Source organism: Amphiprion ocellaris, chromosome 22 (assembly GCF_022539595.1).
Source record: "Amphiprion ocellaris isolate individual 3 ecotype Okinawa chromosome 22, ASM2253959v1, whole genome shotgun sequence".
NCBI lineage: Eukaryota > Metazoa > Chordata > Actinopteri > Pomacentridae > Amphiprion > Amphiprion ocellaris.
Genome location: NC_072787.1, coordinates 5,680,893 through 5,703,369, shown reverse-complemented (window position 1 = coordinate 5,703,369; position 22,477 = coordinate 5,680,893). Strand labels below are relative to the sequence as shown.

Below are 22,477 nucleotides of genomic sequence, written 5' to 3'. Positions count from 1 at the left end.
AGGGCCAAATTTGTTGATTGCGGGCTACTGATGTGACCCATCTGGGGTTGAAACATTGCATTAGGTCTTCGCACGCTATTCCTCGCCACTCCCTCAGCTCTGCAGCTCCCCCCACCCCCCTCCTCTGTCACATGAGAAACAGTTGCAGCACTGTTTTTGGGTGAGGAGGATGTGGGTATTTGGTGTGTTTATTTTGTGTGTGTGTGTGTGTGTGTGTGTGTGTGTGTGTGTGTGTGTGTGTGTGTGTGTGTGTGTGTGTGTGTGTGTGTGTGTGTGTGTGTGTGTGTGTGTGTGTGTGTGTGCAGACAGGCCCCCAAACAGATGGCGGTTCAAACCCAGCAGCAGTTGAAGTATCTTTGAGCAAGACACCATGTCTATAAATGGTTGAAATGCAATGTTTGCATTGTGTGTTTGGTGCTAGAGTTTCTGTGTGTTTTTAAGTGTTACTGGACCAGGATCTAAATGATATGTGACGGTTTCTCCACAGTACAGTGACAGTGATTTATATCACCAGACAGTAAAATCTGCACTAGGAATAAAAATCACACTTCCTTTATACCATGTTAAAATCAATTCAAACTATGTCAGTGTTTTGAGAAATCCTTTATTGTCTGTTAAGCTGACAGTTGTGGAAAGTCATAACAACCTTTACAACCGGATTGACGAGTAAACAGAACAGAAAAGGAGGCACAGTCTGGAGAGGAAAGATCTTCTGCCTCGCGTGAGTTGCTCGCAGTGACACCAGTGTTTTGAGCCGCTATTACTTTTCCAAATCGGAGATGCTGCTCTTATTCTGACATCCTGAAGCTATTGCACAGGAATTTCTGTGGTCCTGCTCATAAATCAGATTTCAGCTGAAAAGTCAAGCAGAAAATATTGTAGGACTGGCCTCCAGTGCGACATACAGTAAAGTACAGCACAGCTTCAGTTGAACAGCTTTAGAAACATATGTTCTTCACTTCTACCTTGTTTGAGGTGTCTTGTTGCGTTTTCTAAGTTGTGCTTATGTAATAAAAATGTCCGATTAGTCCTTGCATCTCTTTAATTCTTTAATATAGGTAAAGATTTCTTGCAGCAAAAACTGAGAATTATGACAAGCGATTTTTAAGGCTTCAAGCTGAGCTGACTATTTACAATACGATTAAACCAGGCCATGAAGTGAAGTTGACTTTGGAGCTCTCGATGGACAAATCAGCTACTTTTGTAACCGCAATACTTATGCAGGTTTGAAGAGTATTTTTTCTTCTAAATGCTGCCATCTCACATCTCACCCAGCACAGCAGTTAGACTTGATTAGACGATTTCTGTGAGGAAATTGGGCTGCAGCGCCAGAGATGAGAAAAACAGAGAAGTTTTCCACTTTTTTTGGGTGCGCAGATCAAACATCTCCACCAATAAATGAAGTAAATAAATCCTAATTCTGCTTGGACACAGGATCAGAAAATATCAGCGCTAGTAGATGAGAGTGAAGTAGAAGCGCTGAGAGATACTTTATACTTTATACTTCCAAAATTCTATCATACCAGTCTTGATTGGTCTTGAAGGGTTTTTAAGCAGTTTATCACATCAACAAGACATTAAATAGGATCTTTCAGCCCTCAGAGCCGCAGACAAGCGTATGCAGTCACCCTTCAAATTAAGCGACAACATGAAAAAAGCCAGAAGTGGAGTCACAGATAGGCGGCTATGGGCGCTGGTCCAGCGGTGTTGCCCACAGGTCGCAGCTGTAGGGCGCCACCAAAGAGCCGAAGTGGAAGTTTATGTGCTGCTGAACCTAAGTGGTGGTTTACGGGCGCAGGGTGTAATGTGAGGTTCATTAGTGTGGAGGCGATAATTGTAAGGGTAGTTTGAGAAGCGTGCCGCGCATTAGATAACTGATGTTCACCATACAGCATGTAGAAGAACTTCTCTTTGAATTTTCAACCTTTATGAACCTTGACCGATGGAATTCTCTGGCTTAAGCAGATTTCAAAACGTCAAACTTAAAGAAGCCACTCCAGGACTCAAACCATCTTAAAGGGTTTGACAGATGCATGTCTGTATGATCACTAAACAAATATCAGATGCACGTGATCTCATGTTGCGTTTCATGCAGCTGCTGTCTTTATAAGTACCATAAATCTCAACAAATCAAATTATATTTTTACTGGATCATACCTACTAGTTACATAAATCAAATTAGCCTACGATATTTACTCTGAAACTTTTTCCACATTTATCCATTCCCACAGCATTACAGCGCTGCTCTTCACCATCTGCAGATTTCTAGATAGTATGGAAACATAAAGGCGCAATTTGGCAACGAAATAAATCTTTAGCTTGGTTCTATCCTGGCTGAAATTTGGATTCCATCTGAGATTTGTCATGCAATCGTCCTGCTGTAAGCAATCATTGAAAAAGAAGGACATAAATATGATCATCCTTAGTCTCGGTGAAGATTCTTACCTTTCTGTATCGTCTAAATGCATTTTTTGACATTTAACAAGAACTATTATTCTAAATAACTACTATATTATGCATGGAATCAGCCAAGATATTGGTGGCCAGCTCCAGTTTTCTGTTAAAAATGACTTGGACAGTAGATTTAAAGTAGTGCAACATATGGTACAGGGTTTGAGTCTGAGTGTGTCATTCAGGGACATGGAGGCTTTTGGGTCACTGGACAGAGACACTCGATTTTGTCTGCTGACCCTGCTGCGCCCTACTGTACTCTGCCTAGCCGTCCGAAACAATCCCTCTTTTACCCCGATTCAAACGCACGCACACAAACACACGTGCTCGCCACAGCTTCCCACTTTGCTTCCATGAGTCTCATTTTAAGGGACAAGGAGATTTGACCACATGGAGATGAGATCATTACCAGGCTGAAGCACACATACACACAAACAACTGCTGTGTCATTGGCACACACACAAACAGAGCACCAAAAACGAGCTCTGACCTATGAAACTCAATAGATCACACACACAGAAACATTTTTGTTTTACTGGATTTGGATGTAGACGAAGACTAGAATCATCTTCTTACCCCTTTACTTAGCCCTGCTCCAACAACGTAGCTCTGCTGCATAACTGAATATACCTCAATTTTCACATATCTTTAACTCTCGGACCGAGCAGCTCAAAATCACAAGGGGTTTCTTTTAATGATGTCTTTAACTTTCCAAGCTTTTTCAGCTCATCAGAACTGTAAACAATGATTATATGACGACAGAACATCTGTTCTGACCACAACTGGTTTCCACACAGGAAGTGGAATGGAAAGTTGAGACTTGGTTTTCATGGTAAATTACACATCTAAAGGCCTCATAGCTACAAATATTAGCTATTTTTGATTAACCCTCTGAACCCCAAATTGCACCAGAGGGTTTGAAAATTTGATGACACCATTTATCAGAGCTAAAATTTTTAAAACCAAGTTGAATTTTCAACTTTCCAACAGTCTTCGAACTAATGATGTTTATGTGCGGTTATGTCTCGAAAATAAACCAAGGCTAAGCTTACAATAATTGTGATATGTCATCAAAATCACTTAATTCTCCTTGTTCTGTTTAAAAATTCACCAAAACTAAACCGTTTGCACCAGATGCTGTAAAAAGAACCTAAATATTCTCTCCCTGAAGCCATTAGTGACTAAGCTATGACTAAGTCATGTGTGACTATTCCTTTGAACTGCAGTCTGTGTTTACACGGAGCAGATAGGAAACACATTAGAGAGATTGAGTGCAAAATAAAACATACATGACTAATAAAAAATAAATACAGCATGAATCAAAAACAGTATACAGAGCGACAAGTTGTTAGCAAGTCATTGGAAGACACATTCAGCACGGTGAAACATCGTTCTAGAGTCGATGTGCAGAGTGGCGTGAAAAACACCTAGTTAGCAGACTTTAAAAAATTCAAGTAGTAAAATATCTATAGAATCTTTTTTGCCATATTGTTAAAACACGTGGAGACTTGCTATGCTGTACACATTGATTCCAGGTTCTTCAGTTTTTTTGGAAAATAATCAAAGAAATCCAACTTTAGTTGTTTTTTTTGTGTGTGTGATTTATGGGGTTCTAACTTTGTTATACTGCACACAAGACATTTTTGAGTTCTTTCTACTTCTAGCCATGGTTGAGCTGTTCCCAAAGAGGTATAGAACTTCATGTTTTAGTGAAAAATGAGCCCACATTGAGGAAAAAAATGTGACAGGAGCAAAAAACATAGACTCAGAGTGTTAAAGACTAGCTCCAGTGATTTAGTTTTGTACTCCCATGAAGTTAGGGCACCCCCAAAGAAAAAAGGTGACATTTAGACCAGCAGATGCCAATAAATCCCATTAAATTAGCCACTAATATGAGTCAAGCCTCCCATTAATGCAGCTAATGGCAGTAAATCAAATCTAGACTTCTGATTTGTAAAAACAGGCTTTGTTTGTAAGTCCACTCTGAGATAACCCTGATCACATCGCTGTCTCACCATGAGGGCTTTTTCCTCAAACTTGACTGAGATCCTTCAGAGCCACAGAAGACATAGAAATATTTCCACCGGCTAGTAAACTGACTAAAGACTAGAACAGGTGGAGTGTACTGCACCTATTCAGCTCAACACAAGTAGAACTTCCCTCCATACAGGACCTTCAGTATTCCCTCTAGCGGGAGCATGGCTGAGTGTGCTACAGTTGGCAGATTTGCATGTGTAGTGAGAAAAATAGTCTTCCTATTCAGAGCGACAGCCTGTTTAGAGAGGGCAGACGAGTCAGTGTTTGTTTACACTCTGGAAATCTCTTCAGTTGGTCAGGAATTAAACATAACACACACATACACTCGTAGCATCACGCTAACACCAGATGCCAGGAAGTGGAGTGGCGACTGAGTGGCATCTGCAGCAAAGTCCCACCATGCGTGACTCTCTCCTGACTTTGCCTCTTTTAGCAAGCTTGCGTGATCCCACCATCATTCCCCATCAAGCCCTCCGCCCCCCTATATCCTTCAGTCACACACACATGCATGTACACAAGCATACATATCGCCTGCTGGGCGATGGCACAGGGGGTGTATGTCCTCCCTCCCTGTGCCAAATGAAGTGATCGTAGCAAACACTGTTAGCGTAAACAGGCTTGGATTAGAGGGTAGTGGTGACATGCAAGGGGCACAGATGGGAGAATGTGAAGTGGACAGTCACGATATGTCCGGACATGACAGAGGCCATATTGCTGCTTTGTCACCTGTCCTCCCAGTACTCACACCTAGAGTGAAGGACAAAGTTTTTGGAACACCGATACCATTGTTATTGAACTGATGCTGCTGGGACCTGATGCTTTGCTCTAATACCTTAAATCTGTAACATTTTGCTGCATGGGAGCCCTCCAAGATACAGAATTACATGCATTTAGTGTTGTCATGGTTGAAAAGCTTCAGAAACACCAAAAAAAAAAATCTCAAAACTTGATTAATACCCATCCTTATGGGAAAGTTAACATAGATTTGAGATAAAGTTTTATTCATCACTTATAAAATATTGCAGATGGATGACGATTTTTAATGAATGTTGCCATTAATTGGACATTTTGCCTCCTTTTAAATCTTGCACTCCATAATGATTTTGCCAGCACTACTGAGATGAAAGCTTGTTTTTCTGACATATTATTAACACACAAAATATTAACATGCACTGTTTTGCTGTGCCTGTGGTGTGACTCTTCATTTTCACAAACTTTTTGCCTTTTTCCCCAAATTTTTACCTCTAATCACTAACATGTCCATTTTGCAATCAGCCTCATTCTAGATTTGAGGTTTTGATGCCTCAGGGATCCGATGTGTCCCTGCCGCTCCAGCTAAATAGGTGCTAAGAGAAAGATAATCAGATTACTGTTGGGTTAGAGTGTTGCTTAATGAATTAGCTCCTTCAGAGGCCAAATCGCTGTGTGATATTATTGACGAGAGGCGCAGGCTGAGAGTCACTCGGTTTATGTGGAGCTGACAGGTAAAATCAAATCAAACACTGCAGAAATGTCTGTTCTACACCTCTCATTCAGATGCATGTTGAGCACTGAAAACACACCATCTCTTTCTAGTAATGAGGTTAATTGCTTGGATTGAAGAGCTATGGTGGTGGAAAATGAAGTGAACTGTGCCTGTGTGTTGAAAGAGACCAATAAATACTGCATCCTGCTATTGCTCTAGATTACCTGGGTCACAGATTGGTACTGCTCACACACACACTCACATACGTGCACAGCAGATATAGAACACCTCAGGTAGTGTCTGTTTGACTGACAGGTTAATGGCTTTCATGCATAAAGCATGATCAGCATCATGGCTATCACTTGATCCCCCTCAACCTTGGACACATTAACCACCTCACACCCATTTAATTACACATTGGTGGGCCTTTCTGTGCCAGTATGTGCAGTGTGTGTGCTGTAAGGAGCGCACTGTATGCACTTATACAGAAGGTTTATGCATTTTTTGCTTACTGTTGAAAGATTTTCTAAGCTTATTGATCTTAAAACTAAAGGATGAAGAACGTTTTCCCACTCTTCAGCTTAATGAACCATTTAAAACGCTGTTAGACGAGCTCGAAATGAAGCAAAACCGAGGTCTGGAAAAGCTTTGGAGATCTGTGGTGGATGGTAATGTTGTGCTTTTCTGTAAGATATTGTAAAAGTACATCTATCCTGCTCTTTTTCAACCCTTGTTTCATAGCTGTGGCAACTGTACCGTCTCCTTAACTCACTTTACTCATTAGTGCATTAAATGAGCCACTTTTTACTTTATTCTTAACTCAATCTCTCCCCCCCTTGAAAATGTTGCTTGAGTTAACCTTCCACAAATCAACACAACTTGTTGTAAAGCTGTGAAGCGTTCTTTCCACCCTGTGTCAGTGGTTAGCATTTGTTTAGCATTGCGTGCTACAGCAGCATTAGTGTAGTTTTCTTCCCATATGGATTCAGCCTGAGGGACCATCTGCCCATTATTATTTGCCTCAATGGGCCGAAACGGCACCATAATCCTTTTTAACAGATTACCCTCTTGTTATGGAGAGGCTGTATGGATGAAAAAAAAAGAATATTCTAATGGGATCACTGATGAAATCAATGTTTTGTAAAAGGTGTGGTTCTTTTCCTGAAAACCTGTTCTGCTTACGGTGAACACGGAACAAAGCGAGGATTGCTTTTGACTGGCCAACCAGGAGCAGAATGCGAGAGGGATAATATAAGGCTTGTTGTGGTTCTGTCTCCCCCCTGTCATTGTGAATAATAAGAGTGATGCTTGTTGGCACGCAATGCAAGGAAACACCATTTCGCTAAAGTGGAGTTGCATGTGATGCTGAAAACTGTAACCCCTGCTTTCCTCTCTGCCTTTCTCTTGCCCTCCTCCCCTCTCATGCAGGAATTCAGTGAGACGAAAATACAGGGGTAGAAAACTAATAATTATTCCGTGAGTTGTTTGACTTGTCTCAAGTATTTCCTTTTTCAGTAAGAATAAGCAGGAAAGTCAAAAGCACTGGTACTCCTTGTACTGAAAAACTCAGTTGCAGCAGTAAATAGTGCAGCACGACGAGGGAGCTTTATAATAAACACTTGATGCTGGTTTATTCTGTACATCGTGAGCTGAAGGTCTTGTGCTCTTGAGTGTATAAGTTTGAGATTTTAATGCAGTGAATTTAATGAACTTTATCGTTCTTTAGAACAAAGTGTTCCTCTTCACCCCTCTCCCTGTTGCATTTTCATATTTAATTAATTGAAAACCTTAAATTCACCTTTTATAGCACATCTGTCTGCAAGCTTCCTGCTGTTTATAAAGCCTGAGAGGTTTTCATTACAAATTTATCCCTAATTAAACTCAAAATTTTGGCTTTACAGCATCCAGCAAATGTTAACATGAACTTTACAGTTTGCTTCGTACGGCAACTTCAAGCTCTCGAATCTCAGACTGCTTGTGAAAAAAGAGATTGTGTGAGTGCAAAAATAGAAGGCCTGTGCTTTATTGTGGCCAGGTGGGGTTCCTGAATGCAACTTTTATTAACCACAAGCTCCTTGAGAGAGCAACAAGCCACAGCCATCCTCATCAAAACAGGAATCCAAGGAAAAGCTATTTATAGAGCAACCATGCAAACACGTACATGCATGCCAGAGCTGATGTCTCTAGCAGCAGATCTGAGATGTGGATGTTGCACTTCTCTGTATGCCCGCCCTGAACATTGCATTGTGTGAGAAGTTCATCAGTTCTCACTGTTTATTACAGTTGGCTAACTGGAAAAAGATCACTTACTGTACACCAACAATTTAAAAAGAAGTGGAGTAGAAAGTGTGTCTGGACACGGAGGTGCTGCAGAAAGTAAATCTATTATGTCACTGCTTGAATGGGTGTATCAGAGGAAGTTTGACATAAACATAGAAGAAAAGGAGACAAGTTGTAATGGCTATATAATAGACCAAACAATGGACTTTCCCTTCCACTCCCCTCCCACAAAATATGCTTTCATTACATGCGTTTATTTCTGTACATGCATTGTGTACACACGTGTTGCCATGGAGCCTCCAGGCAGCGTTGTGTTGCTGGAATATATGTGACTCATGAGGGAGTGCGTATCCTGAGCTCAACCCGGCTGAGTAGACGGAGGGCCAGGGTCGACGCTGGGCTGGTGGAACATGTCACATCCCCGGCAACGGCAGGAAAACTGGAGCTTCTTGTTGTCTCCAATTAGAAGATACACTGTTGCATTCATTTGGGTACAGTCAAATAAAAAGCTTTCCTGCATAACTGGCTCATCTCACGCAACACATGCCTGAATGCAGCCCGTGTGTGTGTGTGTGTGTGTGTGAGCGGAGAGCACGTCACATTCGTGCACGTTCTCCTTGGGCCTCCGTCCATTTGCATTCTGTTAGTTTTTCTAATTGTCTGTATAAATATTGCACCACATTGGGCTTGTGTTGTGGTTAATTTTCCCAGGGCTTGACAAGCCAAATTTAGGAGTGTTTAGACAGCCTTTTAGCTGGCTCGGCTTGTGTGTCGCTCTTTCACTGGATTCATCAGAAAAGCAATTTTCCCAGCAGACAAACATCACATAAAACATGTGTGCCACAATCACTCATGTTCTCTATTTATAGAAGCAATTAGATGACTTTCAGATTATGATTGCAATAATGGTCCTCCAGGGTGTGTGTATGGGACAAGTGCATGGCGCCACTTTTATGATGCACCATGCAGCGAAGCCACATACAGTAGCAACAGACGCTCCAGAGAAGTTGCCATACAAGTCTGTTTTGCCCCAGGGCACATGTATGGACCCATATTACCTCTGTACAACATGGTGACTGGTGTATCAGCCTGTCAACCAGAACTGAAGTGGAAACAATTGGGTTTACATCCGAGCCTTCGTTCTGTGTGATCCCATTTGCTTTGTCATAATATCACTTCCTTCTTATTCAGTATCTAGGCATACAACCGAGGCCTTTGTTTGTGTTCTATTCAGGAATCAGTTTTTTTTTCCTGCTTCAGAGATAGGCTTCCCCTCACAGCTCTACATGCACATGTGCTGCCACAGAAATCAATCACTCACATCATAATCTCCTCTGAAAGATGAATATTTGTAATTCCTTCCCTGCCTCTAACAAAAGTACTTTTTCCTCATCCACAACAATATCAGAAAGATCATAAATCTCAGTTTAACATTAATGTTGGTATGCGGGATGAATGAGGAAGGAATCAGCGTACTGTTAATGTCTAACCGCTAGAGCACAATTAAACTGGTCGTAAAATCTGCTCCTGTTTGTCTTTAGAAAACTCCGAAAATGCCAAAAACTTTCTTACAGTAAATCCTTTTTTTCATTGCAAAAACAAGGAAAAAAAAAAGTTTAAATGTTAAGGGTTGGTTTTGGACAGGGCGAGATCCGGACATTTGATCTGTGGCATAATGAAGTATTAGCTTCCATTACAGTGCAGGCTTAACCTTTTTGCGGAGCACCATTGAGCGCTTGCCAACAGTCATCAATATTTAACAGCTGTTGCTATTATGAAATTCTTTATGGGCTAATGTGGCTCGCCGGCTTGCACGCAAGGCCTTGGCTGTCCGCCAGCAGCCTGTCAGGAGGAAGGGGGGGAGATTGACAGACGGCTAGCTCGCGTGACAACCAGCCCTTGATCAGCCAGCTCCTCTCTCTCTCTCTCTCTGTGTTGGTATTGCTCTCTCCACTGTGGATTTCCTGTGCCTGCGGAGAGAGAGAGAGACCGAGAGACACCGAAGAAGAGCGCTGAGGGAAGGGGGCGGGAATAGGCAAAGGAGGTGGCAGTAAGCCAACCCAACCTCAACAAGCGCACACACACGAACACACACACACGGTTTTGCTCTACTCACGCAAGCCTTGTGGGAGGGGAGGGATTGCTGTGCTGCTCTGAGCTCGCATGTTCAGGTCTGGAGCTCTGCTTTTACAAGCCAAACTCACAGCTGAGGATCAGCTGCCAAGAGATGGCACCCATGCCGCTCGAATCAGGGAGACATGAAGCCTCAACGCAGAACATGAATGTGTTCGCTCAAATACTGCCATGTAAAAAATATGAATAAGTAAGTTAGAGTACTTTATTGCAAAATGTGCCTAAAGTGTTATTATTACTAATGCATTAAGTCTTGGAACCTGAAGCAGTTTCTGAGCGTTTTTTGCTCACTGTAGGAAAATTTTCCACTATAATATAAAATTCTGCTTCCATGGAAACAGCACAAATATGGCTACAAGTAGAGAGAACTTAAACATCTATTTGTGCAACATAACAAACTTTTAATGCCATATATTATAGAGAAAAAAGTTTCTATTTCTTTCTAAATTCTCAAATATTCAAAAACCTGGAATCAACATGTACAATATTTGTCCAAGTGCCCACAGGTGTTACCAATACTAGAAAAAATGATGGCTCTACAAACTATAGATGTGTATCTATATGTATCTATAAATATAGATAGATTTGCTACTTACATCTTGAATATTTTTCCACACTTGTCTCCTATCTGCATTCCTATCAGCCCACCTCAACCGGATAGTCCCTGAGTTTTTATCATGTCACTCTTGGTTACATCTGAGCGACTAATGGTTTGTAGGTTACACCAAGAAATGCATTTTTTTTTTTTTTTTTTAAACAGAATCTGATTAGTCCAGATGTTTATTTTTTTGCACATTTTTAAAGGAGACATCAAAATATCACTTGAAGTATCACAATTTTAAACTTAGAGTAGCTGCACATCATGATTTGTTTAAAGACTGTCATATTATATTGCAGTTTCTAGCTCCGATAGATGCTAAAATATCTTTTTTTTTAAACGATAGCATGCCTTTAAAACCAGTTGTCATGTTTTTGGACTAAGGTGGTTTTAACAATTTTATATACTGCTGCATCCTTATTTTAAGTTTAGCATATATTTTGGATGTAAAATCTAACTAATCTATTAGGTTAATCTTGTTCAACCTGTGCCTATTGCTGTCCTCAAGTAGATTAAATTCATTTCCGAAGCAGATTCCTTTAAACTGGCATTGTTTAAAGTAATGAAAAGGAACAGTAAGGCAACAGCAGCCATAACCACCTGTTTGATTCGGTGTGGAGTAGCATGCAGGCTGGTAGGTCCCAGGTTACAGCCGTGCAGCAGCTGGTGTTGTGTCTTTGAGCATGTAACATGTATGAACACTTACTTGCTCCTGACTGCACATTGCTCTGGATAGGAACATGATCTAAAGAACAGACCTGGAGTATTTTCTACCATTCAGTTCCAAACGCATGCTACTCTTGTACTCAGGATTTATAAATCACTTAAAGTCATGCAACACCTCTCTGCAGGACTCCTCAACATAATGTTATGCCATTTCTGACTCTACTCTAATGTACAAGATTGTATTGAAATATTCATCTCTGCATTTTTCATAATTCTGTGAGACATTTCTTTGTCTTTTATGTCCATTATCCCCAGAATGAAAGCATGTCAGTAGCATGTTGGACCCTCATGGACATTTTTCTCCCTACTTCAGTGCTCTCTCTCTCTCTCTCTCTCCTTATAGAGCTTTGCTTTTTCTTCTTTTGTCTCTTTTTAGGTTTCTCTTTATTTTTCTCTATTTTTCTCTTTTTCAGTTGTTCTCGGTATTACAAGAGGAAGTGGCTTTAGAGGAGAGGGTGTTGAAAACAGGCAAACACACCCAGACTGTGCTGTGCACATCCGTCCGCTACGTTGCTAAACTCACCTCACCCCCTAGAGGCTGTAGAAATAAATATGTGATTGATAAGGACGATGCTCTTGTCTGGTTACTGGCAGGCAGCTGCAGTTTGCTGAAAGTTTTGTGAAAGAGAGGTAATTTAATACAGTTTTTTTATGTTAACAGAAGCACAAGAAATGATTCTTTTGGCTCACAGCAATCTAAAGCATCAGCAGTCTTTCATATTATTGTTTCATTTCAAAAACTTATCTAATGTCATCATAAGCTCCATGGTCACTTAGCCCATGTATCTCTGAGCCAGTTGAGGTCCTGAGACAATTGTGACTTAGATTGTGAAAATGCAATCATTCTGGAGCTTAGTATTTGGCGGGTGGTCTTAATATTTTGTATACTCAGTGGAAATGGAAAGACGGACCTGGCCAGCTAGAGGAGCTAGACACTTTGAGCCTCACCCTTTGGCAGCATCTACATCCCGCTACTTGTCACTTTTTACTTAACACCCTGTCCTCACACAGAGCACATAAACGCCTCACCATTACCTACTCTGTTTTCCTTTTTCGAGCAGTGAGGGAGAAAATAGAGGCAAAGAAAAGCAAAGGCGAACACATGAGAGGCGATGAATAAAACCAGTATTGTTGGCCGAGGAAGTGCCGGTGCCGATAATTAATCATCCCGTGTGTTTGTCTTTCCTGACGCCGCATCCTCTCCAAAAGCTGCCGTAAGAGAGAAAACAAAAATACATGAGGCGTTGAAGGAGGAAAATAAAGACGGTTATTAGCTTCATTTCCCTCTGCAATGGTTTCCACTGGTTGGACGATATTGCAGTAATTGAACAGAATGGTTATGTGTGTGTGTGTGTGTGTGTGTGGCTGTCTGAGTCTGTTTGTTTGTGCGTGTTAGCACCTAGCGGAGGTGATGACAAAATACTTAACATTATTACTGGCTTTTATGAGTTCATGAAGCCACTTGTCAGTGCTCTGAGCAGAACAAGCGCACATTGCAGCCTTTATTTCCACGTTTACCTTGAATAAACCAACTGTGGGAATAAACGAGTTTATGTGAGAAAAATTAAGCCACACAAAATGTATGGATGGAAAAAAACCAGGCGCATTAGCTTTGCGTGCTTTAATGTGGATTTAAGACAAGGGGAACTCTCCTAGCATCACGAAATCGGTTGTCGATCGCCTGCGATGCCGAGCCGAACAAAGAAAAAGGGCGGCGAGACGAGGGAGGAGGGATGAAGAAGAAATGTGGATGGGAGGGGGGAGATGGACAGAGGATGGGAGATAGTAGAAGGTTAAAGGGGGAGGAATGGAAGCCGTAATGGGGTTAGTCCATGGGGGTGGGGACTGTAACGTAGCATCGGAAGATATATACATGCACACTTAGATAGTTTTTTCATAATGAAGCTATGATGTGTGTGCGTGTGTTGCGTGACTAATCTGTGCCTGCTACAATAAGTGACGGAGTGAAGGGCTGATCTCTTGGAGTGAGCCACATGCCCCCTGACAGCACACCCATAAGAGAAACACGCAAACATGCCTCCAACACGCAACGCATACGTCACCGGGGCGCATGTGACAATTCAGCACGCCACAGTCGTAACGGCTAATTGCATGTATACACACTGTGGTGTGGTAGTGAGTCGGCCGTATTCTAAGGTGGAAAAAAAACAGTGGTTGATGGAGTGTGGCTCAGTTGTGATATTTCTATTAAAAAGCAACACAGAGGAGCAGGAGAGCGATTAGGAGGCAGGGTTGCATTACAGCTACATCACAATACAGAGCGTGCAGAGAGGCCCGCTCTTTACATCTTCCACTTGTATTGTCTGTAGGAGTAAAATATCGCAGGACGCCACTCTGTGATCCATTGTCTCTGCTTCACAAAGAGGCCAGAGGTCGGGCTCAGCTAGACTACAGCATGACTGGAATATGAAGAGCTTTTATTATGGCAAGGATGACGCTCGTCTGTACAGAGTTTAGAGAATGAAGAACACGATCGTCTTGTTCTTTTGTGTACAAATATGCTAGTTTGTAGCTTGAGTGGACTAAAAAACTTCTACTTATTCAAGATGAATTTCTCCAGCAATAATTGAATTTTCTCATTTGAACAGCTCATATGTATTATTATTGATATTTGATCATTTATAGGATAAATAGTACTCAAAGCATAGTGCCTAGTTCAATAAAACTGAGGCTTATTTTTACCATGGTCTGCTCTTTTGGTTATATTTGGTTACCTATCTAAACCAGACCTCCCAGATGCCCCAGTCGCCGCCCTCTTTCTGAGTTTTGCATGTGGTTATATCGTGCGTGAGGAATCCTGTAAAGTCATGAAATCCTCCACTGTTTTATCTCGTTAGACTTGCCCACCTTGCAGACTAATACCTGGCATTAGCGCAGTGCAACAAAGGAGACTGATACAGTTAATGTGTCCGCCACATGTCTGAGCGCTGGTCCAGCTCTCTCACTACCAGAGCAGAGGCTGTGGAGTCCGTCCAAGCGTACTTTGGAAAACAGACTCATTACTGTTATCATTCTCCACTTTTCTTCTGTCGACAGGATGCTTAATATACGCTCTGTGTTCTGAGTCTGCAGCAAATTTATTAAAGTTAAGAATCTGACTTGGGTGCAGCAGATATGAGGTCAATTTAAGGGCTGAATTCGGGATGCATGGTTTTCCTCTTTAGTTTAATCATCTTTTACACACACAGTGGTGGATTTTAGTTTTTTGTTTTAAACATAAATGAGTCTCTTGACCCTTTATCTTTTCTTTTTTTTTATAGCGACTCAAGAGAAAACCTCCAGGAAGCACAACATCAGCACATCATCCTCTAACCCTGAACCCAGGAAAGAGAGCCTTCCACTGGGCACCAGCGTCAATGAAAGCAGCCTCCTGCTGGAAGTAAGAAACCACACGTGTGATGTTTGTTCGTGTACTGTGTCTACACAAATGCTGCCTAACAATCTGCTTTACTAATCTATATTTTTACTACTACTACTGGGTGGCGTTATACTTTTGTGCCTCCTGCATGTCTCCATCAATGAAATGCTCTCCGGCTTTCATACACCGTTTGTGTCTGAGTGAGTGAGCGACTTGGGAATTGGAGGCAGGGGAGCATTTTTTTGTGTGTGTGTGTGTGTGTGCATGCGTGTGTGCCCTTCGCCCTCTGCCCTGACCTCCTTTGCAGAACTGTGGTGTTGCGTGACATACGGGTGAGACAGGAGTGTCAGAGCTGATGAAGGAGGTGGGGACTCACACACGCTGGCGGCCTGAGCAGCCAGTGAACTGAGTGTGTGTGTGTGTCTGTGTGTGTCTGTGTGAGCGCATCTGTGTCTGAATGCATGTGGTCATGTGTGAAAGTGAGCAGAAGAGAGTGAGAAGAACACACCAAGCCTGTCAACACTAATCAGAGCACATACGAGATTTGTTTTTCAGCCACTTGACCTAAGACCTTTGATCAGATTTTAACAACAGATTCATTATGAGGGCATTTATTCCACTTACACTGGCGAACGAATAGCGTGCGACAAGTGTTTTTGTCGTATTTTGACATAAGGACACCCGGTTACATTAGGCTTTGCATTAGTGCACACATGCATATTTTGTATATATTTTGCATCAAACTTGTGAAGCTACTTTGTTAAATTCCTAGAAAGGCTGACGGTTTCTGTTGAAGGCATCGGAGCGGACAGCGTGTGATAATCAGACGGATATAGCAGCACGCTACATGGGAATCGCTCGAGTATCAGATCATCGTCACACACTCAATGTCCTAATGGCTCTCGGTCAAGCAGCAAATTATGACCCTGATCATCGCCCAACAACTACGTGCGCAGTCAGACAAGCAGAGCCGAGCTGATCCACTGATGCTTCTGTTAATGTGTTAGGTTTCTCAATGGGACAGTAAACAAAGGGCTAGATTGACCATAGTGATGTGCTGCCTCCCGTTGCGTGACTAAACCTGGATCGGGGCCCCATAGCAAGCTGTGTGCTAGTTGTTATGGCGATGGGATCTCAAGAGAGGGAAGATATTTGTGTTTGCGTGTGTCTGGTGGGGTTGCATGTCTCCGTATGTGTGAGTTATGGTATGCATGCTTCTGTATAGCATCTGTCTGTGTCTGACAGGTACATTTATATGTACTTTGTGCTGGTTTGTGTGCTTGTGTGTGCTGTGCTGTAGACGTGTTTGGCCAGTATTGATTTTTGGAGTCTGAAGCTAATAGAATGTACAATAAAACACATATTTATTTGCAGTATTGTAAATTACAATTTTGTGTAGCTATACTTTCTTCGTATTTTTTTTGTCCCTGTCACCATTTTGCTCTCTTTGGGCTCATTGTTCACTGCAATATAAAGCCCCGCATTTCCATGGTAACAGCAAAACCATAACTAGAAGTAATAAGAACTCAAAAATGTCTTTTGGGCAGTATAACAAAGTTATGCCATAAATCATAAAAAAGTTTTAAAAAAATGTAAGTTTGAGTCCTTTGATTACAAAAATCAGAAAGAAACTAGAATAAACATATTACATTTTCTCAAGTGTCCACAGGAGCTACCAATACTGGAGAAATTCTACGTATTATAGAGATTTTATGACTTACATTTGTAATTTGTTTCCATGCTAGTTTCCTATCTGCTATTTGGAAGCACAGCCTGCAGTTGAAAAGTTACTGAATTTTTGTCACGTAACTGGTGGTTACAGCTGAGTCATTAATGGCTCTTTGTGCTGAGAAGCACAGTATTTTTTTGTTATTTTTTATACAATCTGGATTGAGAAAATGGTTTATTGTTTGTAAACTTAAAAATATGACACATGGGATTAAAAAAAAGTAAGTTTAACCTCATAAAACCCACTGCTGCACAAATGCATCAGCTTATTTTTTTATCATTATTTTATATTATTTTGTATTCATATATATGTATATGTGTATGTGTGTGTGTGTGTGTGTGTACATATATACATACACATATATATAAATATATATATATATATATACATATTTTAGTTTATTTACGTATTTATTTATTTATTGCTATTTTATTTTCAATATTTGGGTCTTACAAAGTTATGTTTACAGATGTAACAGCGGCTGGGTCGTTATTGAAAATGAAAATCAGTTCTCAACTAACTTACCAGGTTAAATCAAGGTTAAATGAAAAAACAAATAAAATCATAGATGAGTAAAAATGATGAAAATTTTTCTTTAAGTTGAAAATCCAATGATTCTTTCTGTTTTTACAGTTTCTGGGTCTAATAAATTGTGTAATTTTGGTGTTTTTTTTAGTCCTGCTGGCAGACTTTTGGCTTCAGAGAGTTAGTTCAGTAATTAATTAGTAGTTAATACAAGGTATAAAATGCCTAAAGTGTTGGCCAGAAAACAAATGTTTAAAAAATGATGATCTAGAGGTGTCAGTTGAAAAGTAAAACGATCACCAAAGACATGACATTTCAACTTGAGCAGGACATTTACAGAATCTATCTATACCAAATTTCATTGCAGTCCATCTAATAGTTATTGAGACTCAAAGCCACACATGTCCTCGTCACAGAGGCACCACAGGAAAAGTATGGCTGTCATCAGAGTCCTAATATTCTATATGTATCAGATTTTATGGCAACAGTTTAATGAATATTCCAGTCAGGACAGAAGCAGTGAAAAACAATGCCGTCCCTAAAACTAAAGTGAAAATGAATAAACTTTCATTTCTGTACCCTTGAGTGTTTATACTAATATGGGATGTAACAGAATCCCATATTATTGTAACCTTAGTATTTGTGTAGGATGTGGGCGTGTTCCTGGTGGCAGAAGGTCTCCATGTTTGTCATGACCTCATCATCTCACTCTGACAGCTCGACAGCAGAAAAACCAAAGAAACCCTGTAGAAACAATGGGACAAGGCTACCACCCACCACCACCCCCCCCCTCTCTCTCTCCCACCTCCTCCTCTCCCCTTCTCCTCCCATTCTTTCCAAATCCAGTGAACATATATTTTATTTTGGGCTCTGCGTGCAAAGCGCCTCTTAAGATTTGTAAGTCAAAGCTTTTAGTCTCCCAGGGGCAGTTATGAGAGCCGGGGGCGTCGTAGTTTCAGATATGTGGTGGAGCGGGCCAGCAGCAGGTGCCTGTTTCCATTACCTAAAGGCTTCAGTATGCAAGGAACTGAGGGAAATGTGAATGGAGACAGCATGTAGAAACAGCATGTAGCACAGTGCAGCCAATATCACTGCAGCATTTCTTTCTTTGGGACTTTTTTCCTAGTTTAGAACAAGAGACGAACAAAGACCTTTTTGATCCACTTAGTTGTTTTCATAACGAAAATAGATGAATAATTACTGTGATTGAATAGTACATTTTCAGTTGTTCTTTCCAGCTTTTATCTAAATTGTAAATGGGCTGCCATTTTCCAAAATAAATGATGGGTGCTCCCTTAATGGATTTGGACATGTGAAAAGCAAACGAACTGTATTCATCTGCCAGGCATTTCATTTTGAACAGGCCAATTAAAGTAATCAACTTACAAAATACAGACTTTTGCCTGCACATACTCTTTCAGGTCACAAGGCTGAGGCCTATTTGTTCCAGGAGAATAAAAACGTCAAAGTCCTTTAAAAAGAAAATGGGTTGCAGAAATTTACCATGGCATTGCAATGACTTGGAAGAAGAACGGAGGAATGTGAACTGGCTAAATTAACCCAATGTGTAAAGTCTGGGCTTGTTGTATCCCAGAAAAGCATTCCCACCATATTCATGACTTTTTAATGTTAGTTTTTTTTGGACACATTCTCCAGATGACAGATCAGTGAGTCACTGAAGCTTCCCATGCTAGTTGAACATAAGCTCTTCAACCGGACAGTCAATTTTCAGGCAGTAAATGTTGGTATCAATAAATTAAATACATTTCAATTAAAAAAGTAATACACAGCAGCAAACTATAGTGCTCGGAACACCTTATCCCTCCTTAGACATATGGTTTCAATGCAGTAAAGATCCCACATAGTCAAATTCTTAATCTAAAAACCAGACATTTTCACATTGTCATCACAGACATGCTGGATTTAGACAAAAGACACGGTTTTCATGAATATATTAAATTTGGCTCGGACATACCGTTACCAGATGTTTATGCTGCCCCGAGTGCCCTCTATATTAAGTATCTTGGAAACCATATTAAGCTACATTGATCCATCATTACCCTGCCTTCATTTCAAAAGCTTCAGAGTCCTCCAAAATGCACGGTATGCCTTTCATCGTAACAGCCAGACAGATATCTTTGATGTACAAATCTTGCTTAGTAGGTGCTGAGTCAGAAACCGTGCTATGTAAGTGTGTGAGTTATTTCTTAATAAATAAGAAAATCACTTATATTTGAATGCTGGCTATGTGTGTGCGTGTTATGTGTGTGAGTCGGGGGGGGGGAGTCATGGGAGGGATCGCTCTCCTCCCGGACTTCACGAACATGTGTCAGTTGAGCTTGTCAAACATCATCTGCATCTCCAAGGCTGAGAACCTGACCCTCCTTCCCATCCCCGCTCCCCTTGTCATGCCTTCATACGTGTTTTTCAGACATCATCATATCATAGTCGAGTTAGTTTTCCTCTCTCAGGGCCGCTCTGTCACAGTATGACTCTAATACCTCTGGGTTTTCGGGCTACAAATTGCTCTATTCGCAGAGAGGTTTAGAGGGAGCATGTGCAGCGAGCACGGCATTACATCGCTCGCTAAGGCAATCAGATCACTGTTGGGGCGAAAGTGAAAGAGCGAGAGGCGGAGACGTGGAAGAAAAGTAGGTATGAGTGTGAATTGAGAGGCCACGGGGATGTAGAATGCGTAAAATACACACACACACACACACACACACACACGCACACACACACACGCGCACACACACACACATGCACACACACATACATACACACACACACCAGGGAAGACCTGCATAGTCTCGCATTAAAATAGAGGTGACAGACTCTGGCAGCAGCAGTCACGCAAGTCAAGTAGCCTTGCAGTTGTCACGCTATCACAGCTGTGTGCACACATACACACTGGAAGACCTCTTCCCCTCTTCCTGTGCTTTTTTCTTCCTCTCCTGCTTTTTTTTCCCCACTTGCTTCCCTCCCCATCTGTCCATCCAACCCCATCCAACTGAAGCCAGTAATGTATTTATTTAAAATTTTCTTTTTTAATCAACACTTGTCGCTCTAAGCTGCACTGGACAAACACATTATTCCCCCTTGTGTCCACTGGTGTGTGTGTGCAAAGAGGGAAAGTAGGGCTGTTTGTGTCTGGAGTTTCTCTGCTTTTAATCAATGTGTTTGCTATCACAAATCAAAGCATGTTACTATTCAAACAGACTTAATTATCAAAGTTTTGAACTTATGAAATACACATGTTCAGAGGAGAGCAAATTGGTGCGTAGGTCATCTGTAAGTTAACTGCTTTAAAAAATACCATGAATCTAAATTTCACTAGAAAATATTCAAAAAAAAGTCTTTCAAAAGCAATTTTTAGCGTTACAAATCGCTAAGTTTTATTTGGCCCACTCTGTAATGTAACCATCTGTCTTTGATTCCTTCTCCAATGTTGTATTATTCTGTCTTTTGTTCCATTTTTTACTGTTATTTACTGTTCGGTAAATGATGGAATGAATTATGTAAATTAAAACTGCGCTATAAAAAGTTTGGCAAATGTGCCTCGCTGCATTCTGTCTGTAGCTTTAAAAAAAAATAATTGTACAGTAATGACTGTCACCACAGTCGGGCCACAGATAAAACAACTTGACTCAGTTTCACCATGTTTGTGCTGCGTGCACGCTAAGCGTGAATTATGCCATCTGAGGTTAGCTGTGCAAAGATAGAATAGATAAAAAGGAGCGGGTTGTGTTGGTTGCACTTGAGTTTATTTGCTGCATGAGCTGTCCTGAGTCATTGCTTATTTCTGTCTGTTTGTGTCTCTGTGTGTGTGTCTTTGTGTGTGTGTAGTCTCTGACAGGTTTTGCCCTGGTGGTGAGCAGTGATGGGATGGTTTTTTATGCTTCCTCCACCATTGTGGACTATCTGGGATTTCATCAGGTGAGTTGATCTTGCAGTATTGTAACTGAAATACTGTTGAATGCAAGTATAGTGTGTATAAATGTAACCTAAAATGCACCAATAAGTTGGACAGACTTTGTTTCATAACATGGCGTCACTCTTTTATGTCATTGTACTGAAATCCAAACAGACAGGCAGACAGCGACATCTTCGAGCCCCAATATGGAACATTTCTCCCAAAAAAATAAGCCGTGTTCTTCGTGTCTCTTCGTTTTACTTAGCTTGTCAGATGACTTATCATATTTCTGGCAAGGTGTCATTCTTCCAGTGGACTCTTGCCTGAGGTTAGGGTAGCCTGAATACATTCACCAAAATCATGGGGGGAAACAATAATAATAAAGCCAATGGTAAGACTTACATTTTAATTTGTCAGAGTTCCTGAATATTCAGTTTCTTTCTGTTGCACCCTTTCTTGTCTGGTGCTACTCACCTTAAATCACATCATTTTGAGAAATAAACACCATAGATTTCTAACAATTGACTATATACAAATATGGGCTTAGACAAAGTCATGTCACCTATTGGTTTGTGGACTACCATCAAGATTAGAAGTTGGCCGTCACTATTTTGATTTTTGAAATCGGAAAAGCAACTCCAGGACCAAGTGGCCCTGTCCTAAGAAATACCCTGTTTTATTGTCTGTTTTACTCTCAGTGGGACCATAATTTATTAAATGAACTTCATGCAGTGTTGAATGAGATGTCAAACAAGCAATTGAGACCATAAACTGATTTGGGAAATTTTACTAACGGAACAAATCAGGTGACAAGTGCAGCCAGTTTCACATAAACTTCTATACAAGCAGACTTGTTTTTGCAACTAGAGGAGTCGCCCTCTGCTGGCCATTACAGAGAAGGCAGGTCTCTTCTGCAACAAGAGGGCACCTCTACATTAACTCGTACGCCTACCTTTTATATACATTCTATATTTCTAACCACGAGTTACATGAGAGGATGTGAAAGACGTTAATTTGTGTCCCTTTTTGCAGGTAAGTTAATAAATCCACTAAAATAGCCTCTCCCATAGTCTTTCAAGAGACACCCTCTCAAGGTTTTGAAAGGGGACATATCGCTGTCCTTATTCAACAAGGTCACCATTCTCATTTTTTTCTGCAGTCCATTCTTTCTGTTCTGTACCATCGATCTATTTCTGCTTTCCTTTTCATCCTTCGGCTAATGAGCCAGAGTCTTTCTTCCA

At 41.0% G+C, this 22,477-nt stretch overlaps 1 protein-coding gene across 2 annotated transcripts in view; it reads left to right on the top strand.

The window, feature by feature from the left end:
• The window catches only part of ahrra (aryl-hydrocarbon receptor repressor a), a 73,365-nt gene that overhangs the window by 38,938 nt on the left and 11,950 nt on the right, over window positions 1-22,477 (top strand). For both annotated transcript variants that reach the window (XM_035946023.2, XM_035946024.2), the window contains exons 4-5: window positions 14,972-15,090; window positions 21,170-21,259. In XM_035946023.2, coding sequence (XP_035801916.2) covers window positions 14,972-15,090; window positions 21,170-21,259 — 209 coding nt within the window. The remainder of the gene's footprint in view (window positions 1-14,971; window positions 15,091-21,169; window positions 21,260-22,477) is intronic.